The sequence below is a fragment of the Telmatherina bonti genome (assembly GCF_933228915.1).
Source record: "Telmatherina bonti genome assembly, chromosome: 19".
Lineage (NCBI taxonomy): Eukaryota > Metazoa > Chordata > Actinopteri > Atheriniformes > Telmatherinidae > Telmatherina > Telmatherina bonti.
In genome coordinates, this window is record NC_136617.1 from 9,456,183 (window position 1) to 9,481,567 (window position 25,385).

The 25,385-nt window shown below is 42.7% G+C and overlaps 1 protein-coding gene across 1 annotated transcript; it reads right to left on the reverse strand.

Moving 5' to 3' along the window:
- Positions 1 to 618: 618 nt before the first annotated feature.
- LOC306770413 (protein shisa-7-like) lies at positions 619 to 22,428 on the reverse strand (the record flags this gene model as incomplete). The annotated part of the gene is made up of 8 exons (XM_079259273.1): positions 619 to 1,042; positions 2,501 to 2,882; positions 8,702 to 8,935; positions 13,409 to 13,477; positions 15,001 to 15,146; positions 18,195 to 18,311; positions 20,140 to 20,382; positions 22,022 to 22,428. The coding sequence occupies 8 exons, from the start codon at positions 22,426 to 22,428 to the stop codon at positions 619 to 621; spliced, it is 2,022 nt and encodes a 673-aa protein (XP_079115399.1).
- Between the last annotated feature and the right edge of the window lie 2,957 nt (positions 22,429 to 25,385).

Sequence of the window (25,385 nt, forward strand, 5' to 3'; positions counted from 1 at the left end):
TTACCAAGAACAAGTTAGTTTAATATAAAAGTAACTTGTTTGGCTTTAAATACCTTTATAAGTACAACAACAAGCAAACCTGCCTGCCTCTGCCTCGGCGCTCTTCATCATCCACGCTGGATTCAAAGACAGATGAATCTGTCAGAGCACTCGAGGATTCAGAGGACAGTGCAATAAAACTCAAGGACAACTCAACAACTCAGCGGATATCCTTCAATAAAAGTCACAGCGAATACGCAGCAGCCTCTCAACTGCTTTTTTTTTTTTTTTTTTTGCTCTTTTAAGGAGGGAGTCGGATCCTTCCTGTACAAAGAATGGCTGAATTTTCTCCTTTTCAATCCAGAAAGTGGCGAGGAGAGACTCTGTTGGCTTTGATCGCGATGAGACTGATGTGGTTCTCCCACAATGTTGGGGATTTTTAAAGGGGGGCTGACTGCAGCTTGTTTCCAGGGTGGAGTAAAAACCCTGTGAGGGATCCAGCTGGGATCAAACCTTCGTCCTTTCTTTGCCTTTTCCTACTCAGTTTCTTAGTTTCATCCTCCCACTGAATCCTTCCCCCTCTTCTTCATCGGTTTTCACCTGTTCGTTGCTCTTCATCTTCCTCCTGATCTTCTGCTCTCACACTGTCACCTCATTCTTACTCCCAGTCCGCAGTCCCTGCCCTCCTCCTCCTCCGGGGAGGAAGTGCAGCTGTTCGATGGTGTTCTGCCTCTTGCTGGCAAAAGCCATGCGCCGGGCGTTGGGGTGGCCCCCGTGGGGGTCCCAGCCGCCGTGCATCCCCATCCCGGGCATGGCTGCGGAGCTGCGCTCGTGGTCATGGCCTGATGTGGGTTGGGAGTTCATCTTGATCATGTGGTGGCGGTCCATGGACGGCGTGACGCAGATGTTCTGCTGTGACTGGGCCTTCTGGTGATGGCTCAGTCGGCCCATAGTGGGAACCATGCCGCTCCCCACTCCTCTGTCCACCGCTCCCCCCAGCAGACCCATCGTCATCAGGCGGTCCTCGAGACGGTCTGGGGAGACCAGGAGCCTCTCGTGGGACCTGGAACGACAGACTCTTTATTGTCCCTGATGTATGATGTATGAATATATATGTATACATATACATTATTTTATATATATGTACAGTTGTGCTCATATGTATTCATCTCCTTTCATTAAAGAAAAGGCTGAATTTACAACAATCACTCAAATAACTGGAGACTTTAAAAAGGAACAATAACTAAAAATTTGCTAAAATAAAATGTAGTAATATAAAACACTGTTTTTTCCATTTAATTGAGTTGAAGAAAGAATAATAAAAAAAAACAAATTGGTCCTGGATAAATTAGAGCACTTTTCTTGTTGAACAGTGGGACAAAATACCTGTCAACAGGTGCAGAAGTCTGACTGAGAGGAACAGAAAACACCTGACTGTAGAGGAAACATTAAAGGATTGTTCAACAAAATATTAGTTTATGAGTGATGTAATGTGTAAGAAATTATCTTATTTGTTTGCTTTTTAAAAAAAAAAAAATTTTTATTGAACCAGAATTAGAAAATAATGTAATGATTTTCATAAATTTTTTATTTATTATTACTTTAGTCAATTTCAGCTTATTTTACAGGCAGCTGTTTTTTCCTTCTTTGATTAAAGGGTATGAATAAATATGAGCACAACTGTATATGTATATATATATATATATGTATATATATATATATGTATATATATATATATATATATATATATATATATATATATATATATATATATATATATATATATATATATATATATATATGTACATACATACATATGTACATATGTATTTGTATATGTCTGCACATGCAGGCAGCTGATTGCTGATTCACACGTACGCCATCTGGTGTTAAAAGTAGAAATGGGTTCAGGCTCTCTGGCCTGGTGCTTGTTGAAATTTTGGGACTTTGGCGATGGACTCAGACCTTTATTTTGAAAAACCCCTCAAAAGAGTCACAAAGTGAGCCTACGGTCACCTTACGACTATATGAATGGTAAAAGATCTGATGTCTCAGCAGGACCTGGAAAAACTAGTCCCTGCGTTTAACTAGCTTCATTATGTGAACTGGTTTGCTTTTGGTTTATTGATATATTTTATACTTCTGTTTTCCTTCAAAGCCTGTTTTTAGCGACTCTCACTGAGCCGTTCATCACATTTCTGGGACAGACGAGAGTTTCTCTGTAAAGTCTGCTGAACGCTCCGTCTTCTCACCTTGTCAGACTCTTTAAACCTGAACGAACCGACCTTCTCTTGACATTTATAAAATATTTCACTCCGATTCCTTTTGCTCTTTCATTATTTTCATGGAGTTTGTCTCACCTTGCTTGCATCTTCTCAGGTCAAACATCATCATGATCTTTCAGCTTTCTTTACTTTTCACCTCCTCTGATGCTTTCCATCTGCTTCTCCTGCTTGTTGTAACTCCTCACGTATCATCTCTCCTCCTCCCCCCTGCTCTCCTCTCTCGTCTCTGAACTCACCTGCGGAGTGTCTGTGACGTGGAGCTCCTGCTGGTGCTCATCATGGCTTTGTAGTACTGCTGATGCTGGTTCTTGGACAGGCGGGACAGGGTGTTGCCCTCCCCGAGCGCCAGCAGCTGGTCTTGGGAGCGGACGCGGCGAGGCGGCCTGTCGAAGGTGGAGCTGGTGTACGGCGTCTGGGAAGGCAGCGGATACGGGTTCGGCGTGGAAGCAGGGATATGCAGATGTGGTCGGGAGCCGTGGAGAGGCAGAGTGCCCCTGGATCCCAGCGTGTAATCTCCTCCCCAGGGAAGATGGTGCTGCGAGGAGTGAAAGGAGGGTGCAGCGTTGTTGGAGCGACGTTTGGAGCTGTAGTAGCTGGAGTATTCATCAAGTTCTTTCTCTGATTCATAAAAAGACACAGAAACCAAATCAGGAAAATGTGAATAAAGCTGCAAAAAAATATTCTCTTTGTCCTTTCATGTGTTGAACAGGTGATGTCTGCATCCTCTGGGAATATTTATTAAAACATCAGGTTTTATATAAAGTAAATGCTGCCTCAGCCTTTCAGCACATGATCTATTACACAGTATTCTAGTGTATAAACACAATGTCACGGAGGAAAGACATCAGAAATGATCTTAAAGAAGCAGCAGTCGCTGCCCAGTCTGACTGGAAAGGGTTAAACGGCCATTTTCCAAACTATCTGAAGAGAAAGATTGTTCACAAGTCAGAAACTTTCAAGGCAGATTGCAGGAGAGGATGTCCCAGGAAGTTCAGTCCCAACATCCCATCGTGCACAAAGAGCTACACCTCAGACTCTACAGGCCTCAGTCAGGATGTTCCAGAGCAGGTAGAAAAGCCAGAAAGCTTGTTTGTTCCCTGCTGAGGCTGCGTAATTTAAGAAGCTGTGAATCGACCACAAGAGCTCTGACAGATCAGGGTTTCTTCCAGCACTGTGGATCAAAGCATCTGCTGAATGACTCATAAAACAAGGACCATCGCAGAGATGACAACAAATTGCGGATGTTTGGCTGCAATGGCGAAGACCAGACGTGAGGATTTGAGCTTGTTTTGCAGCAACAGGACCTGGACCCTTCGCAGCATCAACTCTTCTGTTTCCCAAAGTATTTTAGAGTCAAATGTGAGGCCATCTGTCCGACAGTTCAAGCTCAGCCAAAACTGAATAATGCAAAAGGACAACGGTCCCCACAGCTGCAGCACATCTACGACAGAGCGGCCGGGACAAAAAAGGACAGCTGAGTTGGAAGAAACAAAAATAGTGACAGAAGGCAAGAATACATAAAGAAAAGACAAGATTTCACACTGAGGGAAGTTTTAAAGAATAAAGGTGAAAGATAAAAGATCTGGCAACATGAAGAAATACAGGAAAAAATAAAAGATAGAAGAAAGAGACGAGGAGGAGATGCAGCAAAGTGATTCGTTAACAGTGAAATACGGTGTTTCTCTGCTTTCTACTCCATAGCCTGAGTCCACTTTAATCTTCAAAGCATTTCCATGGAAGCAGCTCGCCAAGAGCCAATTTAAAGCTGACCTTTCACCAACCACCTCGCTAACTCTTCCTCCCTCCTCGTCTTTCCATTCTTCTGTCTCGCACCGGTTTGTTCCTCCTCTTCTGTTTGTTCCTTTGTTTCCATTATTATTCTCCATCCTCTTCTCATTTCCCCTTTCCCACTTTCCACCAGCTCCTGTCTTTTTCTCTCTCTCTCTCTCTGCTTCTCCCTCCTCCTCATCCTCTCCCTTTCTGTGTTTACTCCCCTCCGGTAAGGCCAAATTATCTGGAGGTCTCTCCCTGGCCACCGGCTGCAGACAAAGAAGCCTTTATCGGTGTCCTTTCTGCAGGGAACCCACTTCAAAAGCACCAGGTTTCAAACAATCTCTCTGTCACACTGACAACATTTTAGACTCACTTTGAAGAGGTGTTCCACCAAAACTGGCATTGACTGGTTTTCCCTGAAAAAGCCGACATTTAAAAAGGCACCACTTTAACTCAGTTCAGCCTGTTTCTTGTTAAAAGAAGCTTTTACCTTTTTATGTTTGCTTCATGCGTCTGAGAAATTTGACAATGAATTGCGAAAGGAAATTATGTTTGGTTTGGTTTTTTTTCTCATTTCTGTTTTGGAAGAACTGCGAGAACAAGAGAGAAAGTGGGTAAGCTGCTGTTACTGACAGGTCTAAGGCACTTGCCGTCATCACATCAAGTGTGAAGTGTTGCCAAGAGGAGATAAACTGTGCCATGTGGGGAATTACAACCACAGCCGTTACTGAAGAGGAATCCAGAAACCTATAAATCATCTTAAATTCTGGTGGTACAGCCCGACAACAACAAATTCACTCATCAGAAATGGAAAATGCAGATGCACCTTGTAATGAAAGCATAATTAAGCAGATTTGCATTTATATCCGGCACTAAAATTCTTCTTTTTGTCTTGATTTTGCGCAGTTTGGTTGGACCTCCATGAAGCTGGAGGAGTCTGCTGATTGATGAATTCACACGGGTATTTTCAGGTAAAATCAGAAGTGATGCTACGTGTAGCTTCTGCATCTCTTCTGAAAGTTGCAGGAGGAAACAGTTGGTGATATTTTTCATCATAGTTTGGTTGCTCTATATTAGATTTGCACGCAGAAACAACTTCAGGTAAAACAAAACTTTCTGGTTTATCTAAACTGATGCAGAGAAAAAAAAAATTGCAAAAAAACAAGAAAAAGCTGCTTTCTGAAAGATGCATGAGACGGGAGCAGAGTTTAACCCCGGGGTGTCCACAGTCGGTCCTCGAGGGCTGCTGGCCTGCAGGTTTTTGATACATACCTTTTCAAACACACATGGGTTTCATGGAAAACCTGCAGGAATGCGGTCCTCAAAGACTAGAGCTGGACACCCCAGGTGTAAACATTTGACGTGTTAAATAAGTGAACAAATGCAGAAATTAACATGGAAACGTTCTGCATGTTGGACAAAAGTAGCTTAAAACATGTTAAAAGAATGAAGTTTTACTGAGTGGAGTTGGACTGGTTGTAAGTTTACTGGTTTTCCTGTTTTTAAAACAAGTCTAAAATGAGGACGAGGTGAAACAACAAAGTGGACATTTAAGGCGAGTAATGTTAAAAGCGGTTTTATAACGTCAGGACTGCTGCGATGCTTTAACTTCTGAAGAGACAACCGAGCATCCAGCTGCAGATCTGGCAGCTACATCCAGTCAACTCAGCTGACCTAAACTGGTGGGAGAAATGAGAATTAAATAGTGGAGGCAGAAACAAAGAACACAGACTCATCCTGCAGTTCCCTAAAGATTAGAAATGCATGAACAGAATGAGTTTGTGAAGCAGGGAAGTCAAAGTGCTTTTTGCCAAAGTATCAGTAACAATTATATTGGAGGCGCTGTGGATTGATGTCGTGCTGAAACATTTTTAAACTGGTAATTGGACTAACTTTAACTGGAGGATGGGATTTACGTCACATCAGCGCATCTCAGCTGCATCTCGGAACGCTACATGAATGAAGGCGGCGCGATCTAATAAAACTGGTAACTTGATTTACAGCAAGTGAACAAAATATTTGTATCAGCAGCGTGTGTTCAAGTAGTTACAGGAAAAATGACTCATGTTTGCCCTGTTAGGTTGATTTAAGCTGATCTAAAAGAAACTAGGAACTAAAATCCTCCTTTTAACCACTAGTGCCTGAAATCCTTCATGTTTGACTGGATGGTTATTAAACATTCTTTTAATGCAACAAACTTAGAACAGATTTATTTCTGCTTTAGCTGGATTTTAAAGACAAGCCATGATTATAGGAATGTTTTGCAGATAAAAACAAGATTTCCTTCTGCTTTATTCGGCGTGTTATTTCTGATTTTTAAAGAGCGAGACAGTCTGCAGCGATGCTGAAATATAACCGTCCATTTGCTCGGCCGTTTGAGGGGAAAAAAGGGACAAAAGAAGAAGAAAACATAGAATGACAAATCCAACTGGAAGAAAAAAACAAAGAGGTGAATTATGGGAATAGATTCTGTTTCTATCTGAGCATCTCTGTCTGAGGAGACAAAGGAGAAGGAGGAGAAGGAGGAGAAGGAGGAGGAGAGGAAAGTCTGCTTCCACACGGACCATCTCCTCCGTAGTAACATCCATCACTGGTCTGCAGAGGCGACTCCCCTCCCCCTGCAGCCTTCTGCAATCACAGGGTGAGAGAGGTAAAGACAGACAGAGTCTGCCTGTAAAATCTTTTCTTCCTCATCGAAAGCAGGCAGGCCTCTGCAGACCAGCCAGAGAACACCCCTCCCCCCCTCTGCTCCCTGCAAATCACTCCTTCCTCTTTCCTTCTTCTCTGTTTGCTAAGTGACCTCTCCTTCTCCATCTCCCTTTATCTCCTTTACCTTCACGTATCTTTATTTACTTTGTCAGATCCTTCCCTTCTTCTTCTTCTTCCCTTCTCATCAGGTAACATCTGTATTATCACTCAATCATGACTCTGTCCATCCTTTTTCTTCGACATCCGTCTGCCCCTCCCTTCTTCCACTCCTCCTCTATGTACACCATCTTTTTGCAATCTGATCTTCCTCCCATCATCATCTCACACATCTCCCTCCAGTTGGTTCATATATCGAGCATTTTTCAGCAGAAAGAAACAGCCGCTACATCTCCTCCCTTTAATCTTGTTTCTGCAGCTCATCTGATACGTCAGCGTCTGTTTCGGCATTCAGACTAAAGTAAGATGACTCTGCGGCTCCGGGTCATTAATCTGGTGAAACATCATGATGTCTGTAACGAAAGGCGTGGTGGGAGAGTGAGCTAGTCTGCTCCAGAAACACACACTAAAAATCCGAGCTGCGAGCAAACTGGAGGTTTTTAGTCGGGCAGCGTTTCGGTCTGCCTCAGATTCAGGCCTCTGGAAAACAGCGCTGATGTCACGGTGTGTGGAAACAATCGCGATGCTCTGCTGGCCAGACTGTGGATGACAGTTTGTTGTTAAATATTTCATATACACCACCTGGCCCCAAACAAAGTCCACACACACACACACACACACACACACACAAACAAAAGGTCACTTTAACACTTTGCAGGACCGCCTTTAGCTTTTACTCCCAGCAGCATCTGCTGTGGTTTTCTTTCAATAAGCTTCTGCAATGTCACAAGATTTAGTTTCAATAAATTTTCACCAAGTTCTAGTATTTATCTGGTCTGACTCCTACATAAAGCTTTCTCCAGCACATCCCCATCTCCAGTCGAGAGACTAGAGGTTGAAGTCTGGACTCTGTGGCGACCAATCAGTGTGTGACAACGATGTCTCCTGTTCCCTGAACCCATCGCTCCTCATCAGAGCCCCGTGAACCCTGGAAGATGCTCATGCTACCAGAGAAGACACAATAAACAGATCATTCAGTGTGTTCAGGTATCAGCTGACCCCATTCTTCACCTGATCAGCTGCAGCAGCCCCAGATCAGAGACTCCCCCTGTACAGTAGGCACTAAACATGAGGCTGCATCACTTCATCTGCTTCTCTTCTTCCCCTGATGCTTCCATCGCTCTGAAACTGTGCAAATCTGCCCTCATCAGACCACATGACTGTCTTCCAGCTCCAGAGTCCAATCTTTATGCTCCCTAGTAAACTAAAGCCTTTTTTTTCCTGATTATCCTCGGTGATTAGTGGTTTTCTTAAGGCTACACAGCTGTTTGGTCGCTTTGTGTGTGTGGAAATGTTCTTACATTCACCGGAAAGCACAGCTCTGACTTCTGCTGTCTTTCACCAAATTCGAGTGATAATGAGCATTAAGGCTCTTTTTTTTCTGAACATTTCTTTCCAGAAGATGATGCTTCCTCACTATCCGTCCAGTTTTAATAACATTTCTTCGCTTAATTTTAGTCATTTTAGCGTTTCCATAGATGCTTTTTTCTGCTTGATGCCACTTATTTGACCCTTGTTAAACATCTTTTCCACAACCACAGGAAGTCTTCTCACGTCTTTTCACATGGTTGTTTGGGAAAAGAGAAGCTACTCATTGCACCAGTTGGGGTTAAATAACTTACTGCAGTCCCTGAATCATCCAGTAATCGTCTCTTTCCTATATAGAGACCATCAGCATGACTACCAACCCTTTCAGGCCTGTGTGTATTTTTCAGGTGTTTGCTAGAAAAAGTTATTCTCTTCTCCTCTTTAGTTTCCTCCCCTGCCATCCCACCCTCCTCTCCCTCCCCAGGGCTCACCCAGCTTCTTCAGGGAGCTGTAGCGGTTGATCTCTGGTTTCATGGCCGTCTCGTAGGACGGCGGCAGCTGGGCCAGGTTGTGGAAGGAGTGGGAGAAAGACGGGTGGCTGCTGTTGTGTCTCATGCTCCCTCCCATGATGCTGCTGCCGCCGATGCCGGCTACTTTACCGCTACTTGAAATCAAGGTGGGGCCGGCGGAGAGCTGGGGGGTGTTGTTCATACGGGGTCCACGCTCTGGAAGGAGACAGAAAAATAATGGTAAACAGCGAGGAAAAAAAGGGAGTGAGTAGGGGATGACAAAAAAAGAGGAAAAGAAATGTTCAGAGGGGAGATATGGTGGGAGAAAGGGGGAGGGAGGTTAAATAAAGAGGGGAGAACATGATAAATAATAAAAGAGTAATGGAAGGAGACATAAGGAGAAATATCAGAGATAACTGGAAGTGACTGGCAGTGAGAGAAAAGGGAAAAGAAAAAGACAAATAAATCAAGAAAAAGTGGAAAAAATAAAAATGTTTTAACGGTCAGTGAACACAAGAAGTGTCTCCTAGCTCCATGGCGACCATCTTTAAATACAACTCGCTTCTGTTCATCTTCAGCTCCAACACGACACGTCAGCCACATTTAAATACATAGAAACACACCGACAGCTCCAGGAGGGGTCTGCGCACGCACACACATTTATGCAAAGTGCAAAAGCAGCACATCAATCGATACACATAAAAATGATTTGTCTTATGTAAGATTAGCAGGACGGGGGTGGGGGGGGGGGGGGGGGGGGGGGTCTGTTTTGCAACATGTACACTGATATAAGTTACATCATAAAGTACATTCATATGTTCCAAACAGCAAACAGACTCCATACAACCCAACATGTCGGTGCGCTCTGCAGTGACCTGACATGTGTAGGTTCTTTACAAACGGGGACAAGAAGCTGACATCTGAACTCATAAACTCTGTCCTCTGAAGACGAGTCAGAAATCTGCGAGGAGAAACTGAACTCCTGCGTATTTACAGCTAAAGTTAGGACGCACAAACAGAGGGCGACTATTAGAGATTGCGTAACTGGCTTTTTGCTATTCTTTCCCGTCTTTCAGACAGACAGTATCAATGCTGAGGCCATTCAGGGTGGTAATGGTTATGGGCTGCGATCTTGTTAAGATAACTGCAGGACATATACTGCTCATTGACCATTGACAGTAATGGGCAGTAATGGTCAAAGTTGTCTCTGTTAAGTGCTACCCAGAGAGCACACAGCACATTGACTTCTGTACAGTACTTGTTACACACACATAGAGGGGAAAAAAGCAATGCTAGTCGTGGTTTTAATGCAGAAGCTGAGGCTACACGGTGTCTCCGTGCACGGTGAAGGCTACAGAAAGAAAAATGAGAAACATAAATTGCTGAATAACTGAGAAATAAAGACTTTACGATCATTACGACTGCTATGTATTATTAATGTCCCAACACAATAAATGTGTCAAATAACATGAAGACTTCCTGTAGGTCTCTATCTGTTCATGCTAATATAAATAAATAATAAGTGTAACTATAATTACACTCCAACTAAGTCGCCTTTGCTCCATTTTTTTTTTATTTTTATAAATAATTTCATTACAAAATTTTTTTAGCCTTTTTTTCTTAAGCTGAGTTGAACATTTTAAACACAGAACAAATAAACATAGGCTATTTGTTACTTTCAAGCTGCCTTGTTAGAAGTTTAGCTCCTGCTTTAAACATAAATGATATTATGTCATAAAAGATAAAGAAAGAAACAAGATCATATGCCTGAAATTAAGTACAAATTTCTTATGTTGGTCAGGATACAAAAAAACTTTCCACCAACTCGATTGTGTCTGAACAGTGAAATTATTCATTAAAAAAAAGCTCGAGAGCATTTTAATTTTTCTCATCTGTATTGTGTTATGCTATAAATCCAACCTGAATCGTACACAATTACCAATGAAAAAATAATGTTTAATTTCATTGTTACGTTGAATAAACACTTACAACCCAGTTACTGAGCCTTTGCCTTTACTCTGGTGAGGTAAGGATAAATAAATAAATGTTTTCAGATCATTTCAAAGCCACAAGATTATACAAATTATGAAAAATATATAGCCTACATTTATCAAATAACTTTGGGACTTTTATCAGGACTGTCAAAATAAACCATTAACAATGAGATAAATATGAGACACTCTCAATAAAATTTCTTTTTAAAAAAATTATAACATTAAAAACTGATATTAATTTTAATCATTACCTGTGACATATTTAAAACTGAATTTGGCATTGTCATGGCGACAGCAGCTGACTTTTGGCATGTAAGTACCTTGTTACAGATGTGAACTGCATTAATTAATTTAGGGGCTTGAAAAGTTGGACAACAGCTGCTTCAGCGCACAACGCTGGTTATTATCCTGCCGTTTGATTCTGCATTGGACATAATTCCTTCTTTTCCTGACATACTGTACGGGCTGGCGGGCACTCCTCTATGACACCTTGGTTACAAAAATAACGGCCAAAGAGATCAAACAAAGATGTATTTATCTGTTTGTATGAAGGGAATAACTCTTCCCAACATGAATGTTGTCTAACTTTGTTTTTTTCCTGTGTAGAAGTTGCATTGATCTGCCGATACGTTTCAGATATAATAATGGAAAGTGAGAATACAATTATCATGGCATTTAAATGGCACATAATCACGGCACATATGCTAGACCCAGCAGACGGATATTTGGTCCTTTTTTAAGAGGCTTAGCTATCCGTCACTTTTCGCAGAAAACTGAGTAATGCCACCAGAAATCATGGGGGGGCAGCGTTGAGTTGTAGAGCCAATATGCAACCAGAGAAGAAGAAGAATAAGACGACGACACCTGCCAAATAAAAAAAACCCAAAGAAGAAGTGGAGGAGAAAAACAAAAAACTTTGTGGAGTTATTCTTCTACTTCTTCTGGTGTTTTTGGTCGGTTATAAACAACTTAATAGCGGCGCATTATGGCAAACAACCGGTGTCAAAATGCAGAAGTAAAAGGTGAACTCAACACTGCCCACTAGTGGATAAACTTAACATGGCAACGTAAAAGATGTGCAGAGGTATGAGGCACTGACATATGACATCTGAAACGGACGTCCTCATTTATGTTCGTAAAGGAGCACAAATGCACCTTAATGCTGCAATTAATAGTGAAATGAAGTAATCCTGACATCCCTAAGAAACACTACGTCGTGTTTCTAAAACGATACATTTTTTCTGACGTGGAGTTTAATAATTAAAACAAAATTCATACAGAATATCGAAGCTGAAATGATGCAGCCTTCTACTGCTTTACATGGCTGTTCTTTCTCTAATGTTTTTAATCACTGTGTGACCAAATTCAACTCTAATCTTCCGACTTTTTACTGAATTCTCCTTAACATGGAAGTATAGGCTCAGTATTACTGGAAGAAACACGTTTCTGTTATTTCACTGAATGTGATTTTACAGACAACTTTAGCTGCTTGTACCTCTTTATTTTAAAGCCATGTTCTTATAGCATCCATGGACATAGATGTAGCCTACAATACCAACAGGTCTGGATTTTCTCTGACCAATCAGTGGTTTGTATTACTTGTTACTAGTATATTTTCCAATAATAATAATTTAAAAAAAGACTTTATATGCTTTACAAGAAAAAAAAATCATAGATAGTTGGGTTTTGCAATATCAAGTTAGAAAAAATCAGATGTATAAAAAACTATTTTCATGGCCACAAAAAGCATAAGAAATCTATAATAAATACATGAAAATGAATTTTTTAAATGAAAAAAAAACAAAACAAGAATATGTTCTTCTTTAGCAGTAAATTATCCCATAATTGGTTCATTTAATATTTAACCTCTTTAAATATGATCTATAAACATGAGATAATGATCCTGCTAATGTTTGCATCCACTTAACCTTTCAGTTTTACTGTATCTGTTCTCTCACACACTTTTATCCGTTGCGGTTGCCTTCTTGTGTAATTCATTCCACGAGGGACACATGTAGGTGTAAATGCTTAGAATAACTGGCACTGAAACTTCAAAAGTTCAATGGAAATCGGACTGATCTCCACCATCGTCATGCCATTTCCATGGTAACCTCAACCAGAACGCTGTCATAGCCCCGTTAAAGGCGCCGCATAAGCCTTCACAACTAAATATTTTACATACAGCAGGAGTCCTGTTTCCTCATTTACTGGTTTCATGCCGCCTGCGTCTTTGGAGATAAGTGACTAGCATTGCTTTTTTTTTGTTTTCATGGTGCCAAAGCCTGGGAAAACAGATGTTTAGTGTCAGCTGTAAGCACACCAGCACATCACTGCTAGACAGAGAGAAGAGGAACAAGCACGTTTGAAGCAGGCTGGTAGTGGTGGTGGGTGAAGAGGGGGGGCAGGCAGGCTTGCAGTAGGCGGGGGAAGGCCAGACGACTTAAAGCTCGCACTCTTATGAAAGATGTGTCCGTTTCAACACAACTGTGCAACAGAAAAAAAACATATCCACATGAACATATATTGTGATTTAAAAATCAGAAATACATGTGTTGAGACCGGCACAGCTGTGTTAAGAGTGCAGCACAGCAGGCCGTCATACTAGACGGAGACAGACAGACAGAGAGGGGGGGGGTAAAGGCCGTGAGTCCGGCCGACACCTGCGCTGGACTCTACTGCTGACCGTGAAGCTTACCGATGGTAGCAGTGTGTTTGGGGCTGGAAGCAGACCCCTGCTGGTTAAAAGGGTGGTGCAAGTTCCCAGCTGCAAAGAGAGCAGAGCCAACAAACTGATGGACGACCACTCCAGAGACACAGCAGGCGCGTGTCGAGTAAGCATTTGTGTCAATACAGAGACAGAGAGAGACAGGAGACAGCAAGAGAGAAGGACAGGAAAGGGAGAAAGACGGTCCCTCCAGGAATTATCTTCTTGTCTTTTTGTTTTGTTTAAATCGTAAAGTTTATTAAATTAAACTCCTAGTTAGTAGTTATTATAATTTTTCCCAGCTAATGTGAAGCAACTTCAGACTGATCTGATTTAGTTATAGCTTATTGTACTACACTGCAAAAACTCAGCCTTTAAAAAACAAGAAAAAAAATGTGCAAAAATGAGGTAAATGTTGCTTAAAATAAGATAAATTATTTGCCAACAGAACAAAAAATATTGGCTTGTCAAGACTTCCCAAAACAAGTCAAAATACTCTTAAAACAAGAGGAATTCTCTGCCATACAAACTAAGAATTATCTTACCATTAAAAACTTAAGCATATGTATACTCGATTTAAGATTTTTAATCTTAGATTTCAGTTTTTGCAGTGTAGTTTAATAAGTTTATCATCAGATATTAGATGTCATACATCCAGCTTCTCAAAAAGCAGATTAATGTTTTTCTTTTTTATTGTAAACCAATAAAAAGGATTTATGAACATTAAATGAACACTGCCTGCAAAGTGTGAAGAGTTAACGCCGTTTAAGCGATCAAACAAAGCTTCAGTCTTTGTTTTATAACTCCGCTCAGAGACACAAAGTCGGCTTTGATGATACAAAGATGCTTCGACAGTCGACATAAATCCTGGAGAGAATGACAGAAGACAGCAGCAGAGCAGAAGTAAAAAGAAGAAAGTGTGTGTGAAAGCAGCGACTGTGTGAGCTGTGTTGTTCGCCTTCACTTCAACACAGGAAGGGGGAGGAAAAACATTTCCTGCATTTTCTCTGATAACTGCTGCAAGTAGGGATGAGTTATCCATGCAAACATCTGCATTTATACACAACAGAAAAAATCTTTATGATTGAAGGATTACAGCAATCAGAACGGAAGGATATTCTCACAACAAAGAAGTGTGATCTAAGAATGATTATTTTTCATTGTCTGGCTTCATTCATGACTCTTTTTCACTGCTGAGTTTTTAAAACATTAAAATTAAAAGCATAGAACATAAAAAATATGCTAAAATAACAATTGAGTTTGTTTAATAAATCAGGAGACCGAATCTTGCAGGATGGAAGGAACGTGGTAAAACTGCAGCATCTGACAACAATTCAGCCACGACTGTTTTCCACCTGAGGTGTGAAGAGTGCTGCTGACTCTGAAGTCGACGTGAGATTGGAGAAAGAAAAAGAACGAGCTGTGATAATTACCATCATGCCACTGGAGACACAACAAGCTGGCCTGATTTGAATGCTCATTTAACCTGAATATGACAACATGGCTCTATGTTTCCACCTCAGTGTGTGTGTGTGTGTGTGTGTGTGAACACGTTGCGTTAAACTGGAGTCTGTGCCACTTACTGCGGTTGTCCTTCTTCTGCAGGATGGGGGTGTAGAGGTTTTTGGATGTGCGTCCGTCTGAGGTGGTGGTGGTCAACACAGTGGTGTTGTTCCTCTCTCCCTGCTGCATGGGGCTGGACTGGTGACGCAGGATGTCCACCAGCGATCTGACGCAGCAGAGGAACGGGGGATGGAGGCGAAGAGGTTAAAAGAAATGAATGTTTCACGTGTTAGTCCTCAAATCTATTTCCAAAGGGAAGGAGTTAAAGCCTGCTAAGAAAAAAGAATGACGTCATTTAAGAATTAGCATATTCATGATGCCATTAAAACGAGCTGACATTTAGCTGGACGCCCATTAAACTCGCTCTCGTCTGCACATTTCTCTGTTTCTGTTATCGGATGGCAAAACAAGCCTGAAACTGTTGCTGGAAGCCCCCCAATCAGCTTCCTGATCAAACCAAGGTCACGATCAGAGTTTTGGATCCGCTCTGAGGAAATCTGGTTTTATAAACACGTCGGAGTTGAAGGCAGCATCCGTGCCGTCATTTCAGCTACATGCACATGTGAAACGACGACCAGAGGAAGGCTGGAAGCCATGAAATGTTGCTGACTGAAGCCTGCGGAAGATTCCACGCTGGGAGCGTTGATCCTGAAGGTCACTGGATTTTTTAATACAGTTAAAAATGAATAAGAAGAAAATAAAAACAAAGGTGCAAAACCATCAACGGCCCAGCTTCCCCGCCAGATGGACACTGTTGAACCGAAATAAAACGTATATTTCACTGCTGCAGATTAAGCTTTGATTACTGGGTTTTTTTAAATTTATTTTTATCCATTTATTTTTATTCTATTGATCAATTTATTCCTACATTCAGTTAGGAGACAGTAAATGCGGGATGGGAGTTCATGTTCCTGCACGTTGGAGTAGGTGTGTGTGTGTGTGTGTGTGTGTGATTATGTGTGAAACAAAGCTTTTATGTGCATAAATATGCATGGATAGTTTTTATGATATAAAGCCCTTTGTGTTGCTCTGTGCATGAAAAGCATTTCAGAAATAACTTTTGATTGATTGACTGATTACTTCAGAATTGTGTGTGGCATCGCTTCAATAAGCTTCTGCAGTGATGGGAGAGTTCGACCACCAAGCAGAACCTCCTCCAGCACATCCCAAAGATTCTCACTGGGCTTCAGGTCTGGACTCTGTGCTGGTAAAAATGATGTCTCCTGTTCCTCTTTCACAATCTGAGCCCCCTGAATCCTGGCATCATCTCGGATTATGGCCGTGCCATCTGGAAGATGGAAGAAGCTGCACTATATTCAGATATCAGCTGACCTCATTGTTTGGACACATAATGTTGCTGAACCCAGACTTGACCAACTGCAGCAACCTCAGCTCATAGACCCCCCCCCCCCCCCCCCCCCCGCAGGCTGGTACACTAGACAAGATGACAGCATCACGTTGTCCTCCTTTCTTCGCCGCCAGATGCTGCCATCACTCTGGAACGGAGCAAATCTTGGCTGATCAAACCACATGACCTTCTTCCATTGCTCCTGCAACCGAAGACTAATAAGTGGTTTTCTCTCGGCTGCACAGCTATTTGGTTCTAATGGTGGTTTCCTCTCACGCTGTACACATGGAAATGCCCCCCCCCACCCCATCCTTCCAGTTTTTTCTACTGCGCTGGCCCAGTTTTAGTAGTGAGTAGATGTGCTTTTTGCCTGATGCGTGCAGTTACGTGACCCTTCATATGAACATTTTACTGCATGTTTATGTTAGAAATGAGAAGCTCCTCCCCGCAGTAGTTAGCGCTAACTAACTTGGAAAGGGGAGTTTATTTCTTAGATGTCAATTTTAAGGGTTCATCTGTGATTAAATGACATATTTTTACTTTATTATAGATGATTAGTGAGTTTATAATAAGTTAAATCAATACATATCAGATTAGAAGGCGTGTAAATATCCTTCTGAGTGTGTCTTTCCATGTCTCTGACATGATTTAACAGATATCTATGCATTCTTTGCTATTTCTGACCATTTCATGAACAGAAAATATGAATTACACTAAAATAAATAAAAACCCAATTAAGAAAACAATGTGAAGAGATTGTGCTTTGGTAAAAGAGCAGCAGCATTACGAGCGGAGGAGGAAGAGGAAGAGGAGGCAGCTACTGCAGGTCTGGACTGTGAGATTAGATTCCAGCATCAAAAACAATCAGAAGTCTGCAGCAGTCTGACACTTGATGGTGAAACGGAGGTCCCGGCAGTCTGAGCGTCACAGTGCAGATTTGAGACGAGCTGAATGCCAAATCAGCTGTTTTTAAGTTATTACACACACTTTCTGAGAGGATTTATCCTCAGTTTCGACAGAGTCATTTTAATCCAGCGTCGTTTTAGCAACAGTTAGCAGCTCTCTGATCCATCACCAATAAAAACCAGAACAAATCTGCTTTAAAGACGCATTACGTAACTTTCGGACCTTAAAACTCCACGTCCCGGACTTGTTTGATGACACAGTGACGTCTATCATGTGCATTTCTTGTGCCGCTGCAGCCCAGCAGCATCCCAAGGCTCAGATATCGCTCTATACAACTTTATCATCCAGAACGCGGCGTGACGTTGCAGCAGGGTTTCGCTTCACGCTGGAAAACATACGGGCTGTTAGGAACACGCCACGTCGCTGATTCAGCAAAGAAACGCAAGAAGATTAAAAGAGAGAAACAGACAAAACATTGTAAGATCGTCTTGCTGGCTGGAGAGAGCTAACAGGTCAGGTAGGATGCTAGCAGAGGTGGCAAGGTCCAGAAAGTCCTGCCATGTTTTTGGATCTACCTGTACATTTAGAACAGGTGTTTTCACTAACAGGCTCGTTTACCTGACAAATAAACTCTGCTCATTAAATTCAGCTCTTTTGTTGACTGGTCGGAACAGGTGCCAGACAGGATTGTTACTTCTTGGACCAGGAATTGTCTCCTCTGGATGCAAGATGGATGCTGAACTAGCCTTCGGTAGGGGGCGTGTGACGGGGGAGTCTACAGCTGGACATCAGAGGAAGTGCAGCGCTGAGAATGAAGTTGTTTGTCTTAAATATGTGTGTGAAAACCACAAGTGACTGTGAGGCGTTTAGGGAACATCTGTGAGTCCTGACACACTCCCGTCTTCTGAAGCAGCACGACGTTGAAGGTTCGATGCAGTGCAGACGTTCAGCAGGTCTCACCTGGGCATGTTGATGTCTCGGTTGCGAGGTCGACGTGCCACCTTGCTGAAGGCGATCCTGACACCCACGGCCACCACCAGCGTGAAGGAGATCACTCCTCCAATCACATAGGCTGTGCTGTTTTCAGAGAAAAATCAGCTTGAACCAATCAGAACAGAAATGAGGAAACAAATCTAAAGAGGATTTAAGTTACTTTGACGTCCTTGGAGGTTTGTCACCTGGCTGCTGTGAGGCTTAAAGCAATCTACCTACGTCTCTACTTGGTGTTAATTGGATTGGATGATTGATTTCTAAAGAAACGAGACATATTGTGAAATTTTATTGTTTTTTCCTTTAAAAAAAAGCATGTGAGAAACTGAATAAGAAGTTTGTTTTGGCCCGGTTAAGTTGGGTAAGAAGTTGGGTTAAGACGTCTTTAAACGCCAACTGTATATTCTCGACTTTCTCATCACCTCAGTCAACTGTTCCTTTAAAGTATCCTTTCAACTTGATGAATATTTTACATCAGCAGAAACGGCAGCGTCCTGCTTTAACCACGCCCACTTTAAATATCCAGCCAATCACATAATCTCAGACGCTACATGAGGAAAAGTTCTGACTGGGTGATGTGTCCCAACCAAGTGGCAACCTCCGGTGGATAAAAAGGTGAAGTGACTGTGGAATTGCCTAAACCTGCAGTCCCCCCCCCCCCTCATCCACTAGGGGCTCCAAAACAAAGTGAATCCCATAGACTCCTATGTTATAAAGACCAACTTCACAGCAGAAATAAACATGTTTACAGCAGAAATAAACATGTTTACAGCCTGGTTAAAAAAAAACATTTAAGGTTTAATAACTCAGGTTTACCTTCATGAGAACTGGTGGGGGGAGGATTTTTTTTATAACTCCTCCGTTTAGAAGTAATTTCATCTCAACATTTGGCATAATTAGGTGTGTGTCTTTTTGATTGACAGGTACGTAATATCCCGCTACAAGAAGGCAAAAAGTAGCACAGCCGTGGTTTTTAGCTGGTTAACAGCATGACTTAGCTTTAGCCTGCTTTCCTCTGTTAGCTGGTTATCACCTGTTGGCTCCAGGTTAGCTCGGTTAGCTCTTAGCTACAAATAGGTCAGAGTTCGATAGACGTTAACCCCCACCCCCACGCTGACAGCTCCCCCTCTCAGCTCTACTTCTTTGCTCATTTATCGTATTTTCTGGGAGAGACGACGCGCATGCCCCTGCCAAGATGGCGATAGTAAGAACCACCCAATGAGCTTCAATTCCGTCCTTCAGTAACCTACATGTGGCTTCACAGAGGCCCCGCCCATCTTTTATATAAAGTGTATGGTCCAGATCAAGCTGCAAGAACCCCAAATTTAGGCTGCAAGAACAAAATAAAATAACTCTGTTCTTCCAGTGAAGAGATCGAGAAGAAAGGTCTCTGTTGGTGCGAAGTGCATCAGGACTTCAGCTGAACGTGGAAGAACAATGCAAAGCCACAACAATCTGGCACCTGGTCGTCAGGCTTGTCACCAGCTTGGTTGCACACTTCTGTGGGACAGATCCCATTCTTCAACCAGCATGTCTCAAGTCAGCCAATGTGGTTAACTCGGTGGACAAAAACTCCCAGCTGATCCCACTAGTGTTCTGTGGGGTTGTAGTCCGGACTGGGAGCAGGTAAATCCACCCTCTCAACTCCATAATTGTGGAGGAAGGAGCAAACATCATCATCTTGTTCAGTCCTGTAGTGACTGTATGGTTCTTCCACATGCAGCTGAAGCTTCTGTTTGTTAAGTTTAAAGATTAAATTGCAATATGTCCTTTTTTCCTACAGACTTCAATCATCATGTCCAATAAATAAAGATCCACTCTGCTGCTCATCCAACTTAAGCATCTTCGACATGTGTGGCACCATTATCATGAAACATCATGACTTTTTCCCCAGAAATAAAAAACCAACTCAGACCTGCTGCTCTGCTGCTGAAGTGTCTCAAAATCAGGATCGGGCTTATTGCCCGCGGGCACGGTGACGGGGCCCTGTGGGTCGGCCCAGACGGGGGAAATGTAGTTGTTGCAGGAGTCCTGGTCCAGCCGGTCCCTTTGGTGCTCGCAGCAGAACCGGTAGTGGCAGGTCCCGCAGCAGTAGATGTAGCTGCCCTGGGAGCAGTTGAACGTGCTGTCAAAGTGTCCCATCACGTCAAAGTAACCCCTGTGGAGCAGAGATGACGGGTTAAAACCAAAGAGCGGAGCTGTGGACGTTCCTGCCGTGAAGAGCACCACTCTGTCTGGGTGTCAAAGGAGCGCAACGTTGTGTGTGTTCACATATTTGTTTTTCTTTATGCATTTCGGCTTCTTGGTTTCACCTACAAAACTCACAACACATCAGAAGACAATGATCCCTAAAACTTCCCTGGATCACGGAGCACTTCCACTTATATTGTAAACCACTTCTCAGGAACGGAAGTGTAAGTCTGGTACCTTTATGGTGATCTACTGACATTTTCCAGGCATTTATGTTCCGTCCAGAAAGGTTCCAATCCAGCCACAAGTTGTAGAGACGTTATATAGTAAATTCCCAGAGTGATCCATGAGAACATGATTATTTGTCACATTCATTTGTTCCTTTTCTGAACCGTTTAGTCCAATGAAGGGTTGCGGGGAGCTGGAGCCTATCCCAGCAGTCTCTGGACGAGAGGCGGGGTGCACCCTGGACATGTTGCCAGTCCATCCTCAGGCTATTTATCACAAGTTTATAAGTAAAAATATCTCTATTACAACTATAACGCTAAGAAACCTCTATTTTGACGTGGAAATATGATAAAGCCGCTTTTAAACGATCAGAAAATGATAATAATGTAAAATCAGAAGCAGGCAAAGATCAACAAGTGATCAGAAAGTTCTACGTCGGTCTGACAAGAAGAAAATTATCATCCTGGCTGGACTAAAGACGTTTTTGACCGCAGTGGAGCCAGAAATGAGCGGTTTGTTTGTTTCATTGCCAAAATTTTCCTCCTGAAAGCAAAGACTTGACAGACTGATGTGCAGATGAGAAAATACTTGGTTAATGCTGATCTGGGTGTTACTTCTGTTTGTAATAAATTCTGTTTTAGCTGAATTTTATTCCACTGTATCATTAATTTTGCATCGTTTCAGCCTCATAATGTGACAACTGAAGCCGTCTGGGGAAAAATAATGTCTATGTGATGAGTGGGATTAAAAGGGTTAAGGTTTGACTTCTATTTTTACATGAAAACAAATAAACAACAAAAACCGGCAGATTAAAAACATAAAAAATAGCTCTGACTTGTGAGGGTGAAACAATCGGTGCCGCAGTGGAAGAAACAAGACTACAGTGATGCTTCTGAGCTTTCATACAACCTGAATCTGTTTTTATTTTGGGTTTTCGCTCCGTTTGTTCTGCTTCTGACTGCTTGGATCTAACGGCTGTTAATAGTTGCACAGTGAGGGTTGCCAATGGACAACTGATTTAGCGCTGATTACACGTTTCCTAGCAACAGCAAGACGCCTCTCAGTGCAAAATATAAGCCTCGCTGAGATCAAGATGAGAGCTGCAGAAGAATCATGATGTGACTCGCATTCATGGCATCCAGTCAGATCAATACATCAAATGCACAGAGATGAACTGTAATGCGATAAGAGCTGCAGCCACTCAGCCTGCCAGCTTCATATCTCCTTGATTTTACACAATATTACAGATCAATCTGAAGTGATTCCTTTATTTAGACGTGTTGCATGACCTTCACTGTGACGCCAGACTCGGAAAAATATAAAAAATGATGGATTCAAGGAAGAAAATAAGTAAAAATAAGTATGTAAGATAAGTGTACCTGCAAACATCCACATCTACCAGCTGTCTGGGAGGCGGAGCCACCTGAGCCGCACCGAGCGGAGGCTTCAGAGCGTCTGCAGTCATGTTCCTTGGCAACATGGTCTGAGGGAGAGGCTTCGGAGGGAGTTCAGCCATCTCAGGATGATCATCGCCGTCCTCCATCTCAGCTGCTTTGGGCGCCGTTTTGGGTCCGCTGGGCAGCGGTGGTTTGTAGCCGGTCAGGAGGAACAGGGTGGTGCTCGCCTTACCGGCGGCGGCAGAGTTACCGCCGCCGGTAAGGGTCCTGACATCGCCGTCGACGGCCCGCCGCTCCGTGGTGATGGTTACAGTGGAAATGGCGAGGCCAAAGGAAAGCAGGAGGATGAGAGAGGAGGAAAAGATCCCTTTTAAAACGGCAGGTTTCATCGTTCTGTGGCAAAGTTCTCAAGCCGCTTTAAAAAAAAAGACGTGAGAAACAGTTCCCAGTTTCCTGTCAGCGTCCTCCACCACAATGGCGGCTTCTTGACTTATAAACACCTTCAGTAAGAAAAGTTTTTAACTCTTATGAATTAATCCCTTCTTGGTTCAGGTTGGAGGGGTTCCCCCAGAGTTCAGCAGCTGTTTCATAAATGTTTGGCATTTCTCTCCTTCATCTGAATGTAAACATTTCTCTGTGTACAAATCCCTCTGTAAGCAGCTTGTGTAAACATTGAGGTCTTTCAGAGATTTTAGGCCCTATAGGAACTGCCTGAACAACAGCTGTCCATCTGCTATGAGTTGAAACGAAGTCTCCAACCGCTTTCGTACACAGAATAAGATGTTTGCTGTGTGGCACCTGGTACGGAGAACTAACTCTGGTCTGTCGGCTCACAAAGTGGCGTTTTATTCCCTCCTTTGGCCAAAATTCAGAATCTCGAAAAGTGGCAGTTTTTCTTTTTTACACATTTTCCGTAAACAAAATGAGTTTGAGGAAACCGTAAACTGGTGAATATACTGACCAACAGGGAGACGAGTTTGGCACAAACGTTAAAATTCACACAAACTGCAATGGAAACTGGTTTGTAAACATTTAGCGTTGCATGTAAACTTTCTGGTTGATGAATTGTTGGGAGTTTGGCACTTCTGTTGTCCTGTGTGGGGATCCAATGTGTAAAAAAACCAAAAAACAAAGATGGAAACTAGAGGTTACTGTCTGTAAACAACGGTGCTGGCAGCTTTAAAGACCTCAGCTTCGTTTGGCGAACAAGCTGAAGGGAAGTTTTAACTTTAACTCGCATTTTGTTTACATCCTCACAGCTAATAAACAAATTATCTTAACTTCAGGAAGAGAATCAGTAAAGGTTGAAACGCTTCAGAGTTTGGTTTAAGAGTCCGATTTAAAACTGGGATGACTCTTTCAGAAAAAACTTTGTCCAGCAGCTTCTAAACGACAGAAATCCGCTCATTAGACGAGAATGTAAAGGCATTCGTCATCGATGGCAATGCGACCAGATAGTTAAAGAAAAGATGGAAAATACGTGGATCTATGTGCGTTTGATACCCTTGCGTGAGTGTCTCTGCTCCGAGTTTAGCTTGGCCCAACAGAAGAGAACGAAGGAGGGCTTGGGCCCGGTTCTAGCAGGGCAGCGAGGTTCTGCCCACAGAACAGACATGAAAATGTCTGGATTCATCCGTCAAGACAGAGGAACACGGGTCGAAGACGGGAACTCCACACGGTCACTGTCAACGGCCAGACTGGTCCGGTCACAGATTCAGTACCGAGCGGTCGAGAAAGATGCAGGTAAAAAAGGTCCGAACTTACAAAGTTTCATCTAAATGTATGAAACGGAGGGTTTTTATTTTTCACTAGCTGTTTCCTCATCGATTCCCTGAAAGTGCATGTGCACCGCGGTGGCCGAAGATCACTTTGCTGAAGAAATCTCGAACATCGTGAGAAGTCCGGAACATGTGAAAGGTGTCCGTATGGCTGGTGTTCAGTATGGCTTTGGGTTGGTTTTCTTTTTTTTTTTTTCTTATTTACAAACTTGGTTTCCTTTCACGGAAAACGTGAGTACAGTGAAAGGTTTTAAATTGCATGTTTTTAGCAGAGTTACAGGTAGAATGCAAGACAGGTTAAAGAGATTGCCGGGAGGAGATAAAGGGGGGATTTCACGTTGTTCGGCGTGGCGTAAACAAGTCCCACATATGGAAGAGACAAGACAACGATGACTGAGAGACCTCTCTAATAAGAAGCAACTGGAAGAAGGAGATAGGCAAAGTGTCAACAGTGTTTTCACAGCGCAGATTGAGAGGATGGTATATCTTTAAGCCTTTGAGATAGCAGCAGCAGCAGCAGCAGCAGCAGTGGAAGCGAGCGGTGGCGGCAGCAGCGGTGCCTCAGTTTATCAGGTTAGACATTGCTTGCGTTGCCTGTCAATCAAACGCCGTCCCGCTGAAGTATTAAAATGTTCATATGGAGCTTTCACTGCTTACCACATGCTTCCTCTCTACCCATAACTCCAAGCATGAGCGGCAGGACCTGTTTATAAAGCACTTTGAACCAATAATGCACTGATCACGGTCTCAGTTTTAGCATCAAAAGCAGCAAACAGTGAACGAAGATTACACGTAGAAACTTTTAAGGTTGTCGAGATTAGATGTGAGTTTAATGCAGCCTTGGATGTTTGTGAGCAGAAGAAGGAAAAAAGCTTTACGTTAGGTAATAAATCAGGTGCTGAAAAACAGTTTGATAAAGATAAAAATGTGATGATTTGGAGATAAGAAGGTTTTTTTTTTTGCTTTTTCTCTGAACACAGTTTGACAAGTGGTTTTGGTCTCGCTTGGAACAAAGAAAGAAAAGAATCCACAGGCAATAAAGGAGAGAAGCTTAGATCCCAGCCTTGAAGAAAAAATAGTAGTGGAAAAGCCAGTAGGAGACGTTGGTGAGGAGCCACAGCTTTGAATATCAAGGGAGGGAGCAGAAAAGTCCGAGTGGTCTGAAGGCGATCCTGATCTGAACCTTCACTCCTCTTTCACAGGTTTACATCCACTTGTTCATCAGCTTGCACACTGCAAGACAAGAAAACACACTTAATGTTAAAACATTCTTCATGTAACAACTCAGCAAAGAACCTTCAGGCACTTCTTCACCAGCAACCTGATACACCCCCCCCCCCCCCCCCCCCCCCCCCCCCCCCCCCCCCCCTTTCCTTTGTCATGTCCATCAAAAATACCAAAGAAAACCCAGTTTAACACACATAAACCCAGAACTCTGGAGCAGATAACCCAGTTTAACACACATAAACCCAGCATTCTGGAGCAAATAACCCAGTTTAACACACATAAACCCTGCATTCTGGAGCAGATAACCCAGTTTAACACACATAAACACAGCATTCTGGAGC